Below are 16,325 nucleotides of genomic sequence, written 5' to 3'. Positions count from 1 at the left end.
ATAGCTGGAGAGATTAAAAAGCAAAGAATGACCAGAGGATAAGACGCGATGGCTCAAACAATTCATTCACATGTGATGAGTCAAACATCCAAAAACGTGTGAACATCATCCCATCATTTAGCATATCTGGCCAGTCAACATTCACATGCACACATTATTATATATCTGAATACTAACCAGTCCGTGTTGACACTCTGAAGTTGGAAGTCAGAGCATCTTTGTTGCGATAAGAATCGTTGCTCACAGTGATATTTACATTGCTGAGTGGCAAATGTCAGCCTCCTCTGGTAATACATTCCACACAGACACACACAGCTGGGATGCTGTTTTGCGGGTCGTCTTGGAGACGGCGGGGAATGAGAGAGAGATGGCGGGGAAGAAGGAGGGGAAACTGAAAGGGAGCGTGAGCTTCTCTTTCATCAGGTCACACACACACTGACATCCATTCAACTTGTTCGCCTCGTAAAAAAAAACGCCTGACATAACTGAAGACACAAAAATCTTGATCTTTCTTTGTTTCTCATTCCGTCCTCCTGTCACGTCAACGGACAGCGTTTATTGGCTTATTAGATCATTTTTTATGGGGCTTGTATTATATATAGCTTTTAGAAATCAAACCTCATTACCCTGACACTCTTAGACACATTTGGCCCTCTGCAGAGTTCACTGGGACCACTCATATGTCTTTTAGCTGGCAGTGTGTTGCATTTCTTAAATTTTTTTGTGATTTAAAAAAAAAATACTTATTTGATTTTAGCATGTGAAGCTCTTGTCCGTTCAGTAAAGCCTATAAATACAGGTTTGTTGGGTCTCCCTCTATACTTGAGCATGAACTGAAATCCAATATGACCAAGGAAATAACTTTTTTGTGGATAGAAAAAGTTCTGACATTCTGTCATTTTATAAAGAAATGTTCGATCACTAAGCTGTAAAAAGCCATGTGTGACTCGGTCATGACACCTGACCGATGCAGAGGAACAATGTTCTTGCCCAACCACCCTTTCAGTGACCTTTAAACCCTCACCCTGGGACACAAAAGTCAATGTCCCTTCAGTTTTCAGATTGTTAGATTTGAATCTGACTTCTGCTGTAGTAGGGGAATGACGGATTCCTGGAATATATTATTATTTTAGTTGTTATTATCCTAACATTATCTATAAACACTTAACAAATACAAGTCAGTTTCAGAGCATGATCCAGTACACTAGTGCAATGAAATGCCATTCAAAGATCTGTGACGCCATCTACTGTCTGTGTGGTGCATGAGTAAGTTATGGCAGCAGCACAACAGTATTTTAGTCTGATTTATGATGATTTACTGATGATTAATTAGATTGCAATGAAATCCATTCACCAAACATATTTCATTTTCATTCAGTTTTTAGCAACAGGCCATCACTCTGACAAACAGTTAACTCCAGTATACACTGTATACACAGTATATACTGTCATATCCATAAAGAAACCTTTCAGCATCTGTTGCACTCTGCATCATTTAACTATTGTCTACTGTCTTGAAATTTTAGTTTTTTGGTTTGTATATATATAACTGTACATAGTAGTTTATGTCTATTTAGTTGACCTTGTTATTTAGGCTTGTCTGTACATTGAGAGCAACATAAAACAGGAGTCAAATTCCTTGTATGTGTGCACATAGCTGGCTAATGAAAGTGATCCTGACGCTGATTCAGATTTTATTAAGATGATGAGAATCAAAGTCAATCACAAAGTCAAACTGACTCACAACTGCTGCAGGTTATTTCTGTACTTACATTTTATGAAATTATGAGAAGAAAAAAAAAGAAATTCTCTAAATCAAAAGAAAAATATCCAGTAGGCTACCTTGTTGTTCTCTGTAAAGTATTTTAATTTTATTATGCTGTTATTGGAAGTTATAACTTAATAACTGGGGCATATTTCTACTGCATGCAGCAAGTAGTCGCACATGCGCAGACCGCCGCCGACACCGGTAGTGACGCGAAAATGGCGTCCTCTGCTGCTCGGCTCACTACACGCTGGTTATCGGCATCAGTTTCGTCTGGACACCGTAGCGGTCGTTTTCTGAATGTCTCCGCAGGACATGCAGGAGTTAGTTCGGCGGCGATACCGCAGACGCACCGGGGAGGGACAGCGGTTAGCCTGAGCTCCTGGACACACCGAAAGGCCGTGACATTGACAGGTGAGACAGCTAGCTTCACTCTTAGCATAACATCCCTACTTCTTATATCAGCAGCCGTCTGGCTCTGTTCATAACGCCAGCAGTTTAGTTTGAATGCAGGAGCCCCGTGGTCCAGGCTTTGTGATGAGCAGTGTTAAGAGTTTGCAACCAACTAAAGGCTACAATAGTCCTCCAAGGCTGGTTAGCCTCGGTCCTTGGTATGATGCTGATACAGTTTTGAAGTATTACATCAGTAGCATTGACCTTGTTGTCACACCGCCTTTATGTCAGCATCATGTTCATGTCATTGCTGCCAGGACAATAAACAGGAGATTATATTCACCACAGAGTTAAAGTTTTAATGTAGTTCACCATTTGACAAGCATGTATGCAAAATTGTCCTTAACTAACTTCAGTGTTAAAGTCCTGCCACTTAACAGAGGGTTGTGAGACTCTGCTTGTGAACAGGGAAAGGTTATGTTTTGTTTAGTGTGCTTTACTGGGTATAAACACCACGGCACACTTGTTTAATGCAGTAGTATTCTTTGTGAGTATTATATTGTATTATATATAACTTTATGCTTCTTGCTGACAAGTTATGGACAATCCATAAATAGATGAGTGGAATATTTTTTTATTTTATTGATGATTTACTGCTATGATGAACAGCGAGATGTTGATATTATATTTCTTATTTATACAATATTCTTACATTTTTTCACATTTCTATTTACATATTTATATTATAATATATTATTTATTGTATGTACATCTTGTATAGTGTTATCAACAATAACATTACCATCATATCATCACCATCTTGCAACTACAACTTCTTTGCACCTTATCTCCCTATTTACCTTTTTTATCTTTTCTACCTCAGTTTTTTCTTCTATTGTAATTTTATTGTATTTAAATGTACCTGGCTGCTATGACGACCCAATTTCTCTTCAGGGATTAATAAAGTCTATCTATCTATCTATCTAGATTGCTTCTTTTCCAGCATCTGAGTGTGCAGTAGTACAGTAGATTTAAAAAATGCCCCTCTCCCATCCTTTTCTCTGCAGCCACTAGATGTCACCATGGCATTGCCTGCCGCTCTTTGCACACCAGCAGCAGGTTGGCAAACAAGCAGGACTTCTATGGAGTCTTGGGTGTCTCCCGCAGTGCCTCACAGAAGGACATAAAGAAGGCTTACTACCAGGTGAGAGACACACTTTGATGTGTCACACTATTGTGAAAATATCCGTTTGGATAGCTTTTAGGAAGAGGTTTACATTTTGATGCTTTCTCATTCTCCGCCCTCATCTTTCTTACCATTCTTTGTCTCTCTCAAGCTGGCAAAGAAGTACCACCCAGACACCAACCCTGATGACCCAGGGGCCAAAGAAAAGTTTGCCAAGCTGGCTGAAGCCTATGAGGTGCAAAAACAATTACATAAAATTGTCAAAGATAATCCATTTAATTCACTTTCCAGTTATATAAATGTGCGGCATTATCAAATTATATTACTCAAACCTGGATAGTAAACCTAAAATGTCCCTGCTCTGTTGTTTCTGTGTGAAGGTGCTGAGTGATGAGGTGAAGAGGAAGCAATATGACACATATGGAGAGGCAGGCTTCAACACAAATCGTGCTGGACAAGGCCAGCAGCATTACTACAGGGCTGGGGGGACGAATATAGACCCTGAGGAGCTCTTCAGGAAGATCTTTGGAGAGTTTACTGGAGGAATGGGCTTTGGAAACATCAACAACATGTTTGATCAAAGACCTGAGGTTACTGTAGCATCTATATATTACACTATTATGCGTCAAATCATTACACTGTACAATGTATGAAGTTACAAGCAATAAATGTAACAGGTTGTGGAAGTGTGAATGTGTACTTGTGATGAAGTATATCAATGTCTTCCGTCTTTTCCACAGTTTGTGATGGAACTCACGTTTTCAGAGGCAGCAAAGGGTGTGAAAAAAGAGCTGAGTGTGAACTTGGATGACATCTGCCCGAGGTGTGATGGAAAAGGCAGTGAGCCGGGCACCAAGGTGTCTCACTGTCAGTACTGCAACGGCACTGGCATGGTGAGAATCAGACCAACAGGTGGCAGCAGGGTCCTTTAACTCCTGGACCTCAGTCGGATTTCCTCTCAGGATTTCACCGCACTGTACCACTGTGCTTGTTAGTCAGTCATATTAATGTCTGTGCCCCCCCCGCAGGAGTCGATCAACACAGGTCCTTTCATGATGCGCTCCACCTGTCGACGCTGCAGTGGGAAGGGAACAATCATCACTACACCCTGCGCACTGTGCCGAGGGTCAGGCCAGATCAAGAAGAGGCAGACGGTCACTGTACCGGTACCTTCTGGTAGGTTCTCACAAGTGACTGATAAAAGTTCACAAATTCACAGATCTCACAATCAGGTTTATTGCCAACTAAGTTTTCACATACAAGTAATCTGCCTTGGTACATCAGTGCATAAGACTCACTATGAAGTTTAGGAAAATATAAATAAAGATAGAAAATAGAGGCAATAAAAAGGAGCCTCTATATGCAAATATAAAGAGTGAGAGAATATGTACAAAATGGCCGGATACTACTAAGTAGATACTTAAATAACAATGAATAAAATAGAAAAACCAACAGCAGTGCATTACTCTAATGCACAAGGAGGGTTTAAGAGTCAGTGTCAGTGGGGGTCCCTGGCCTTTTTATTGATGAACTATCCGTTTCAAAAAGAACACTGCAGAGATAGCCTCTATATATGTGTTTATGTTTATGCATGTAGGCAAATATAATATTTTTCTTGTGACGTTTTCTTACAGGAGTGGACAATGGTCAGACAGTGCGCATGGCAGTAGGGAACAGAGAAATCCTCATTACATTCAGGGTGAGTTTTTGAATTTAAGAAGTCATTGAATTCTAGCAATGTACTTGAGTCGCATAGATCCAATCACTTCTGGGTAGGATACCCCTGCGTAGCCAACATACAATATATGGATGCAACACGTTGACTATTTTTTTTTTCAAACACATCAATTTATCTAAAATGCATGTTTTATGCTTTCATATCTCATTTATAACAACACTTTCACAAACTATTGGTATTGTTATTTTGCAGCATACAAGCCAGACAGCCGTTGTAACTGGGTACACGAAATACACCAAGCGAGGACACAACTGGCAGAGTATCATAGTTTGGCTGGGCGTCCCACCGGCAGTTGGATGTCTTTTGATTTATCAAAGACACTAGCAAAGCAATACAGTACATAAAATAATCACAGCAGAAATGTAGGACCAGTGCATTTAACTATATATCGTAACAGTGACTTTCAGTGGCTGAAAATTGCAGATTTTGCATCTATGCACTATTCTAATCAACTGCCAGTTGTCTACCCAGGAGTGACTGTTGTTAGCGCGATGTCACAATGATTTGGTCTATTGGAGGTTCATGTGTTACATCTGAAATGTCTTTGTACAGGTCCATGGAAGCCCAGTGTTCAGACGCGATGGAGTAAACATCCACTCTGATGTGTTTATCTCTATAGCTCAGGCCGTCCTGGGAGGCACAGCCACAGCACAGGGCCTCCATGAAACCATCAGTATATTGGTAAGAAAGAAGGAGGGCTGCACCATATGGAGAATATACAGCATCACTCCCATATTCTACCCTCAGGATTATTATGCTCATTTAGAGGCTGTGGGTCTTTTTCTGTAACAATATGGTAATAATGTGATGTTCATTCAACTGCTAAATTAGGACCAGTTTCCTTTCATTCATTGTACCTGAATGAACGTACTTTCTGAGGTTTAGTGAAGTGAATTTAATCATGCACTGTGTTTAACTCGGCACTGTGCAGTTTAGTTTGCAGTGCTGATGCGTAAATGTATGGTTTCTGGATGCATCTACCAAGCACTACTTAGTCTCCAAACAAATTTCCTTACACAGAGATTCAGTAGAGCAATTTTCTGTTGTCTGTTCTCTGTCTCAAAGTCATCTGTGCTTTCAGATTCCTGCTGGCTGCCAGGCTGATCAGTTGATCCGGCTGCAGGGGAAAGGCATTCGGAGGATGAACAGCTACAGCTATGGAGATCACTACGTTCACATCAAAATCAGAGTGCCAAAGTAAGACTCGCATAGATATGCTATAAATGTAAAATGTCAGACCAGTCAGTAAGCCTAGTGTTTGATTAATATGACAAGTCTACATATTTTGGCAATTTCATTATTCATTCATTATATTTCTATATCTCTTGTTCCTGCAGGAAGTTGTCTCGTAGACAGCGCTCTCTGCTGCTGTCTTATGCCGAAGAGGAGACGGAAGTTCAGGGGACTGTCAACGGCGTCAATCGTTCTGCAGGTCAGGGTTAGTTCAGCTCCACCATTCAGTCAAAAAGGCTTTCCACACTAGTATGCGTAGACACAGATAGTCAGTCAGTCCCTGTGCACAGCAAAGGTGTCAGTAGTTGAGCTGATGCAGTGTGTGTTTGTGTCCAGGAGGGGGCAGCAGCACTTCAGGTTCTGGTGCGAAGTCGACCAGCTCAGAGGAGGGACAGGACAAGCAGCAGCAGCAGCAGCAGCAGCAGCAGGAAGGAGGAGGCTTCTTCTCTGAATTAAAGAAATTGTTCAGCTGACAGGCTGCAGGTGGGAGCTTCAAACTGTCACAGAACTTTTGACTTTTTCCTCGGCACCCTCAAATGCTGAAAGCATAAACATTGCATTCAGCAATACTATACAAATGGCAAATGGTCAGTACCCTCTCTGCTGTTGCATCTCAAGTCAGGCCAATTTATTTATAAAGCATATTTAAAAGCAACAGATATTGCCATCATAGGACTCTGTAGCTACCACTGAAGATGCCAAGATCATGACCTTGACACTGTTTCAGGGAATTACGCTGAGAAGGCATTTATATTCTGTAATTTGAGTTTTTTTAGCCAGGTTCAGATATTTTTAGATTAAAAATCCTCCACCAAAATGATATTCCTGATATTGAGGGAAAGGCTTTGTAACAGTATTTAAGATAAGACCCATCTTGCCATGAGAAACAGCTCCAGGTATATGTCAAACTTTGAACTTGCTTTCTTCCCTCTCCAGGTGGAAAATCCCAGTAAACATGCAAAAGGAAGAAAATAAATCCACTGACTGGGCCTCCATGCTGTCTCCTCTTGCTTTGGGGATTGAGCAAGGAGGAGGAAGAGAGAGGCAGTGTGGTATTTGTGTTGACACAGTCACACATTGTTGAAGCTGCAGTTGGCAAACAGGCCAGGTTGAAGCGAGGTCCACCCACACACCCACTGGCCCGTCACCACAGACAGGTGCTGAGCTGAGAAACTCAAGAACTGCTGGAAGATGAACAAGATGGTGACTACAGAAGACTATTGTGGTATAACTCCCCCCTACGTACTGCGTTTGGAGCTGCGCTGCTCTCTGAGTCACAATGTGCTCTACATACTATTTAATAAAACCAAGTGAATAGGACTTTGCTATGCACTTCATTTTAGTGTGCAGTCACCAAACAACTCAGTTAAAGGAATAAAACACACATCACATAGGATGCTAATTGGGTAAGTAACATAGTTGTATGGGTTTTAAAAAGGAAAAACAGATGAAGAGTCACTGGATGTTAAAACTTCCAAAATACACAAAATATCCGGTTCTGTGTAAAGCGTCAAGAATGGGAATTTGTAACTGTCAGGCTTAGCTGTTGCTACTCCGTATGATTTGTTGTACCTGTGTGGTAACAAAACTGCAAATGCACCATTAATAAAATGCAAAATCTTTAACCTTTCATTCATTCATTTCATACATGTTTTAACACCAACTTTTAACATTTATATTGTAATACTAAAAGTCAACAGCAGATGGTGAGGTAAGTCAGTAATTTCATCATTTGGCCTTGTACAGTATTACTCGGAGACTGTACAACTTCAACACACTGACCATTTGGTGTGTTCAGCCACCCACTTCCTCACTGTGTGCAGCGTCTGAACAGAAGCTTTAGTGAGGTGCTCTTCAGACAGGGGTTTTCCAACTGCTCACGCTCAAAGTGGTCAGCCTTCAGTAACAGGACTTGTGGTGCCTCCCAGGGCAAGTAATGACTTAATATGAAGTCACCGTTACACGTAGAACAGGCCGGTTTCTGTATTTTACATACATCCCCACAGTAAAATGTCTGTTCTCCTTAACATGTGGTTTTTAAATGCTAAAAAGGGATCCGTGTTTCTATGGCACTAGAAGAAATGTATCTGTTTTAGAGGCACATGCATGTTGCACATCCTCCCTGTGATAAGCATGTATCTGGACAGTTTAGCTGGATTCTTTCCGCAGCAGCACTACCTGGCCTTTACTACCGAGGAAGAAATAATACCTAATTCTACATTTATTATGATGGAAGCAGGGAGAAGAAATTTGTGTTCAATAATCTGTAAGAATATGGAGTTTTCTGGTTGCAGCTAAAAACCAAAAAATATTATATTATTATTATATGTATTTTTGAAAAGTGTTTCACCCTTCGTTGAAAATGTTTCTGACAGTGATTGCAGATTGTTTATAGAACGTTTTAAAGAAAGGTGATGTTTTTAAGAGACAAAAACATGTTTTTCATGCACATTACCAGAACAATTTGGGATGTAAGGCTTTACTCAATGTTTCCCTAATCCTCCCAAGATATCTGTACACAAATGCAGTTGATGAATAGGGCGAATGTATATGAAGAAGGTTATGTTTCTTGCTTCGATAAACATGTATGTGCAAAACCAGAAATAACTATTGGCAGGCCTTTGGTGAGTAGCCAATAAGACTTCAATAATAAGACATTTTACTCTCTGCAAAACCAGTTTCTGTAGTGACAGCCTTACGGGGTAATAACATTTACACCAGAATAGCATTTACTAATCATGATTTATGGTCATCAAAGTATGGTTATTTCAGAAAAGATTTTGGGCTGGACCACAGCAAAGCGGTGCCAGATGGGGGAGATTCCCCATTGGCCGTTGCTCCTTCAAAATGACTAGGTGCGAACAGTCCTGAAAGACATCCTCAGGAGGCTTCTACAGCGGTTCCACTCACTGACAAGTTCTCTTTCAAATCAAACATCTTAAGTTATGAATGGAAAGTATTGTTCTTGCAACAGCATTTATTACATTTCTCGACTCAAACGCAGCTTAACCATGTCATGTGATATGCTATTTCAGTACATTAAGAATCATTTTCACCACCACCACACACTGTAATTTAGCACATTGACCATACACTGTCCAGTCATGTTTTAACTTTTCTTGATGACGTTAGTACAGGGATTAGACACATTACAATGCCCAGTATTGTTGGTAGTTCATGGATGACAGGAGATTACAAATAAAGGAATTTACCATTCAGTAGGGAAGACGTGAAGCAGGAAGTACAAATCTAGCAGTTTATTCTAATTCTGTTTTGCATGTTTACTAGTAGATATGGTAAATATAGAAGATTAAATCAGTTACCAAGGGCCCAAACCAATGTTCAGACTTCATTTTGCTCTCTACTGATTCGGAAACGTTCTACTTTTCAAAATCAGTGTCTTAAAACACAATCTAATCAATGTTACACAGCAGATAAACTATTGATGGTTGACAGGTCATCTAGGGGGTGCAGCCATTTGAATACAGCTCAGCCTTCCAAGTGTGTAGGAGAAACCAAAGTGGCCGCAAAACTGGCGGAAAACACAAAAGGTCCTATCTAGAGCCAGGGTCTGGTTTGTCTGTGTTGTGCTACTGTAGAAACATTATGTACCAACGAAGTCAATGAAAGAGGACACGCTCCTTGCTTATATAAAATTGGCTCATTCTAAGGTAACTAACAATATATCCTACTCTGAACCTTTAATTAATTAATTTGGCTGGAAAATAGTAGTATAGTAAAATAATAGTTATAGTAAAAGAGTGTCCAGTTACTTTCTCCTTCCCTTTCTGGGAGCTACTAATTACCAACATTCCTTGTCATTCTGATGTCATCATAATTGTAAATCACTCTTGCTCACTTATTACGGTATGTCACAATGAATGGGTTGCCATATTCCATTTTAGTCATCCTTCGAAATCCTTTGAGGGTGGAAAACCGCTTCATTTTCAGGACCAAACCGAGGTTCCCCTTTATATTTTTCTTGAGGAAACAGAGGGGGGAAAAAAGGAGAACAAAGGATTCATGTGAGAAAGGATTTATTCTTAGTGTCTGTGCTTACATGTGAATATAAAAAGCATATTTCATCAATAACAGAGGAATAGGCCTACTTTTATTTAAGTGGTAATTTATCAGGAGCTTACAAGATGCTATTCACTTTAAACAGAAGGAAATCTGAAAGCACACATCGAAACATAATCATATAGAACAGAATTTAACTTAGATATATTAAACGTTTTTCAACAACATTTTGTAAATTAAATGTCTTTGTTACATAAGACATTTTTAAGCCTGCTGGTCACGTCATTCTGCAACTTGAAAACCTTCACAACAAGATCATGATGAAATGGACAGTAGACTTTAAAATGTATTAATTAATTAATCAAACCAGTTTCATTTCCTATCCTCCTCTCAAATTAAGGCTACGTTCACACTGCAAACCTTTGTGCTCAATTCAGATTTTATTCAGATCACTTTTTTTTTGTTGGTTTTGCTGTTCACTTTATTTTTTTTTTAAAAGTGGCCTTTATCACATACAACTGTGAAAAGGTCACAATCTAACCTGCATGATGAATGTCAGTCTACTGTGATGTAAAAGTCACATGAATTTCGATATGACTGTTGACACCGAGGTCACATTGCAAAAATCAGACCTGTATCTGATTTGGACCGCATATGAAAGAGGCCCAAATCAGAGTTGAAAAGATCAGATTCCATGTGATTTGTGCTGGTCATAGTGCTATGAAATCAGATTTGAGTTACATATGACCAACAAAATTAGATTTGGGTCACTTTGGCCTGCAATCTGAACATTGCCTAAATGACGGGTTGTGGGTGACATGATGCGCTGGGTGGTAATTATGACTTTATATTCTTAATTTATATTTTTGTAAGACTTATTTAAACAATAAACCATATTGTTGTCATACTTCGTGTATATGTGCAACCTGTTATAGGGCATGGGTTAGCACTGTGACCCTCATGATTTACACAATCAAAAGGTTTTTGTAATAATTTACAGTATAATGCACCTAAAGTATGTCAGTTATATTCAGTCACTATATACTGCCTGTTAGTTATTAAGATCTCCTGGTTGATACTATAGTTTGATGGAAACCTCCATGTGTTATATATCAGAGTGAAGACTTGAAGACATTCATGGGAGCAGGTTCAGCTTCTAATCTTATTGCTGTGTGTTTGAGCTTCATTCTCTGTAATCAACCTCAACATCTCTTTGATTCATTATAATACTTATCATTTACACAGTTAAACAAATAAAATATGTTATCCATATGTTCAGATATTCAGGCATGTACTGTGTGGATATGAAGTTTTTTAGGTCGCCTGTTCTATAGTGTAAGTTTAAACTTTAAACTTTAAAATGCACTTTTATTCAGTAACATTACGTAACAGTGTTTGATTTTTGTTCTTAATTGGTGTAGCCATGTGATAAGGCTGTAACAATTTTAAATTATTTTGATTTTTCGTTTTATTTAATTATATATATGTGTGTGTGTGTGTGTGTGTGTGTGTGTGTGTGTGTGTGTGTGTGTTTGTGTGTGTTCCTCTGAGGTTACAAAGAACCTTTGACAATTTTTGACTGATAAGACCCTTTCAAAACCAAGACTGGCACCAACCTAAAAACAAGTTCCTGAAAAGCTGACCGTTACATACAAGGCTTTCACTCAACAGATCGGCATTGAAATGGCTATACATTATGTAAAATGTTAAATGGGAACAGACAGATAACAAAAACCTTTACAACATGATTAAGTGACAGATTTTGTCCTAGACAGCCAGACTTTACCTATAAAAGGCAATTAAATGTTGGACAGAACTACCAACTTAAAGACATTATTTGACCTTGTCCGGTCATAAAGGCAGAAACCCATATAGACCCTCAGCTATACAAACAGATAAAAGCTTTCCTCTGCCAGTCACATGTGACTGACAGCTGGTTGCTGGGAGTAACTGGGAAAAGTAAGTAGGCATCAGGGGGAGTGATAATAGACTTTCTCCTTTAGCATTACAGTACAAACAGCCTCATATCTTCTCACGGGTCAGCACAAAAAGGTTAAAAGCAGAGTGTGGGGGGTAATTGGAGTTGTAGGGTGCTCTTGTGTCACTATTGCAGGCTGATGGATAATTATATTTTCAAGAATGCTGTCTGTGTGGGCAAAAAGACAGTGATTGACTGAGAGCACATCTAAGTTGCCTGTTTGTGACAGGAAGCAATGCTTGCATTAGAGAGAAGGACTATAGAAGTCTCAAAGCTGGTGACAGATAGTGTGTGAGATTTAGTACCCACCATGCCTGGAAGCAACCCATCCTAAGCCTGGTTTACCAGGATTATTCACTGGTGCTGTTGGTCTGTCCACTGGGAACATGGGTTTGTTTTATGTGGAGAGCATTAAGCCTGGGATTTGTCGGTTACGTTCCCACTGGGTTGGCTGAATCTTGAGGAGGACACTTGAGGTTATAGATGGGGCCCTAAGGCTCCTTGTCCCTGGAGGGAAATGAGGCTGCTGCTCATACCTGAATGGCAAATAATCCTTTTAACAAGTGGATCACACACAAACTGGAAACTCTGCACACAGGATTTTTTATCAAGATGTACAGAACACATACACAGATCATTGGGATTTTTTTTTGGGAAGTGCTGACTTGGTTCTCAGCGGAGTGGTTCCATGTACAATATCACGATTTGCAGTGGGAGTTAGGGGTCTGACTCCTGTTTACAAATCTGTGACTACATGGAACTGGAAATTGTCTTGGTTATTTTCAAATTACGTTTATTTTGTCACACTGAATCAAAATCTAGTGGTCACCTGGATGTAACTCCAGTTCTATGAGTATGTGCAGAGACCCCAACAGAAAAACTACAGCTAAAGTCAATCTGGAGCTGGAAGTCACAAAGGTTAGTTCACTTGGTAGAGCTGGCATCCCATGTACCGAGGCTGAGACCTTGCTGCAGCGGCCCAGGGTTCAAATCTGACCTGCGGCCCTTTGCTGCGTGTCATCCCCTCTCTCTGCCCCCCTTTCCTGTCTGTCTTCAGCTGTAACTATCATATAAAGGCAATATAAGCACCCCAAAAAATATATATATTTAACATACTGTAAATCACAACTGAGCCAACTTTCAGTAAGTAGAGATCCACTGCTAAAGGCTATTCTTTTGGTCAGCGACATGATCAATTGATTTATGGTGTTCATATACAGAGCATCTCTAGTTCAATCCCTAAAGCCATTTGATGCTTTATAGGCTTTTAAAACTGACCTGCAGCTCATTGTTTTATATAGTGCTGTGTTTTTGATGGCTCATAGTTTTTTTTTTCTGCTGTTTGATCAGCTATACAGAATTCTATATAATCTGGTCCTATATTATGCTTTGGTGAGCTAGAGTTAAATCTCTGTTCTGTTGATATTGTACCTTTCCAGTCTGGCTGCAGAACAACATCCCTGGTGCTGGCAGGTCTCACTGTAATTTCTAATGTCTCATCTACCTGACCACAAGGCCTAACTTTAGGTTATTGCCAACATGAGTTCTCACAAGGAACATCATATTAAGGTCTGACCTTTGCCTCCTTACTTGTGATACATGTAATTGTTCTAAATAAAAGTGTCAGCCCCTAAATTCCAAAAAAGGTTTACGATCTGGCTTCTTACACTAGTCATCTGAGTGTTTTGAGACTGCACAGCACAGAAAGAAAGGCAAGAGTGAGTAATCCAAATCAGATTAGTCAGTGATTCATTCTGTAATCACAGCCTCCAAACTCACATTTTTTCAGACCAACGGATATTGGCATCCAGGGACTGGAGGCCATAATCACATGGGATAGATCTGCACCAAGCAGTGGGCCAACTTGGAGATATTTCATTACTGATCCAGTAACCATCATTCAGCTGGAATTTGTGTGTGTACGCGTGTGTGTGTGTATTTAAGGCTAAAGGGTAACATTGGTTCCAGCCTGTTTCCCATTTCCCCTCAATCAGAGGAACCTCTGGTCCAATTTCACCCTCCCCTTCCTTCCACCACCCCCATCCTCAGCTAATTAGGGTTCCAGATCACTGCCACATGCATGTGGGCCGATAGTGATGTGTGTGTGAGTGTGTGCATGTATGTATATTTACGTCCATCTAAAGGGGTCAGGGAGATGTTCCTTGCCTCACCAACTATTAAAAGGCTGACCCCAGATTCGGTATCAGATTACCAGATTGCCAAATGTTTTCCATATGGTCTTTCGATATCAATCCAGAGCTCTCTGCCTGGTGTTCTGGCCTGGCCCCAGTCATCCCTCTCTCACCCAATACAATGACATATAGCACACAAACGGATGACCTCATGCCTTGTAATGTTTTTTAGACATTTTCCTCAGATTTGTAACACTGAATGAGCAGCCTGTTCACTATCAACCCAGCTACCAATCTGCCTGCCTGAAAAAACATACATTTTGAGGTTTTTGGTTGATTGATAGTCCTGCCGTGAGAGAAGAAATATCAGGGTGAAATCACGGGTTCCTGTGGTTGGATAATTATTATATAAAACCTGCGGCTGTTTAAGCAGGCAGCCTCTGGGAGACCATCAGTTTAGCCAAAAACAAAATGTGCTGAAATGATTTGGAACTGGACCGCGACAGCTGTGTGTGTGTATGCATAAAATGTACTGTATGGTCATTACATCAAGCGTTTTATACATGTAATTTATTCTAAATACAAAAACATGATGTAACTGGTTTTTTTTTCTATTTAAACTATTATACCAGTGTCAGAGCAAGTTTGGCACTTTAACTTCAAATTATGATTACTTACCATATTTAGTTTTAGACGTTTGGATCTATTTTTCCTACAATTAAATCAATTATCAGATTTGTGAGATTTGAAAAGGGCACTGCATTACCTAATGTATCTTTAACGAAAAATGAATCCAAACTAAATGTTTCCTGTAATGTATTACACAACTCAAGCTAGTTTCAAGATTCTTCTTATCAATTTTCATACTCTACAGAGATGAATGGACATCAATGGCTGTGGGGAATGAGCGGGAAAAAACACAGCATGGCTTACTAATAGTTAATGTGCAGACTGTAGGCAAAAAAGATTCAAAACACTGGTTTTATCCTTAAATAGTGCACTGAATAGCTGTAAGAATTATACAACTTCTTGAGTGAAAGGGAGAAACTCATTTACACATTTAAAAGATGAACTGTACATTTTGTAATTTTTCTAATTTCTTATGTAATTTAGGACAAACAGGAGACTGAGGAAGAGGTGAGAATACATCAATAGTTCCACTCATCCCTTGGATTTTATTTGTTACAGTTTAGACAAAATTACTTATTGTAAAAAAAAAAACTTTTAAAGTAACCATGATTATATGTATATATTCACTGTGTCTTGGCATACTTTGTAGTACAAAGGGTGTTCTCATGTTCATGTAGCCATTTGTGTACTGTACTGTAGATAAAAGTATGCAGTCACATGTGAATGTATTAGTTACTATTTAAGTACATACACGTGTATGTTTCTACATGCACCTCTGCATGTGTCAGGACCTTTATTTTGTCAGGCTCACAGTTGCTGAGAGAAGCTGACCAGACTGCACTGCACACACTAATCATTCAGCTGAGGAAAATCTCTCCTGCTGCCTCTCCCACCCACTCGCTCCCCTGGCCAGTCGCCTCTAGTGGGTTTGGTTGGCCCTGTGACAAACAACCCCCACTATAAATCACACAGTGTTAGCAGCATGGTCAGCAACAAGCACAGCATGGAGTGTCATTACTAACTGCAGCCACTTATTGTAAATCTAACTGCTGTTTAAAGATGTGATGGTGGTATTTAGGATGACAGAGTGTGTCAGAGGGAAAAGGGGAGCAGTTAAAATTTTTGTATTGTTCCACATATTGCAGCTACTAAATGGACCTTAAAGACATTCGTTTAGAGGAGATTGATGTCTGCACAGTATATATGAAGCTGCTGTCGGTCAGCATAGCACTGAAAACAGTCTGGCTCTG

General features: G+C 39.7%; 1 protein-coding gene across 3 annotated transcripts; it reads left to right on the top strand.

The window, feature by feature from the left end:
- Nucleotides 1-1,955: 1,955 nt before the first annotated feature.
- LOC127354559 (dnaJ homolog subfamily A member 3, mitochondrial) lies at nucleotides 1,956-7,940 on the top strand. 3 transcript variants are annotated; one of them, XM_051384530.1, is made up of 12 exons: nucleotides 1,956-2,179; nucleotides 3,226-3,362; nucleotides 3,496-3,579; nucleotides 3,725-3,934; nucleotides 4,085-4,237; nucleotides 4,373-4,520; nucleotides 4,979-5,043; nucleotides 5,635-5,763; nucleotides 6,164-6,279; nucleotides 6,420-6,514; nucleotides 6,652-6,798; nucleotides 7,252-7,940. In XM_051384530.1, the coding sequence occupies exons 1-11, from the start codon at nucleotides 1,984-1,986 to the stop codon at nucleotides 6,786-6,788; spliced, it is 1,470 nt and encodes a 489-aa protein (XP_051240490.1). In that variant the 5' UTR covers nucleotides 1,956-1,983; the 3' UTR covers nucleotides 6,789-6,798; nucleotides 7,252-7,940. The 3 variants fall into 3 exon arrangements, with proteins under 3 accessions (XP_051240490.1, XP_051240489.1, XP_051240491.1); XM_051384529.1 differs by having other exon boundaries at nucleotides 6,420-6,520; XM_051384531.1 differs by lacking the exon at nucleotides 6,652-6,798.
- The last annotated feature ends 8,385 nt before the right edge of the window (nucleotides 7,941-16,325 follow it).

Source organism: Dicentrarchus labrax, unplaced genomic scaffold (genome assembly GCF_905237075.1).
Source record: "Dicentrarchus labrax unplaced genomic scaffold, dlabrax2021, whole genome shotgun sequence".
Classification (NCBI taxonomy): Eukaryota; Metazoa; Chordata; class Actinopteri; family Moronidae; genus Dicentrarchus; species Dicentrarchus labrax.
Note: the sequence above shows the minus strand (reverse complement) of the source record. Positions and strands in the feature narration are given on the sequence as shown.

Excerpts from the sequence above, each read along its gene's own strand:
- LOC127354559 (XM_051384529.1), top strand. The coding sequence starts at position 1,984 with ATGGCGTCCTCTGCTGCTCGGCTCACTACACGCTGGTTATCGGCATCA. Across the intron at positions 2,180-3,225 it reads AAAGGCCGTGACATTGACAG|CCACTAGATGTCACCATGGC; the intron begins GTGAGACAGCTA and ends TTTTCTCTGCAG. Across the intron at positions 3,935-4,084 it reads TGTTTGATCAAAGACCTGAG|TTTGTGATGGAACTCACGTT; the intron begins GTTACTGTAGCA and ends TCTTTTCCACAG.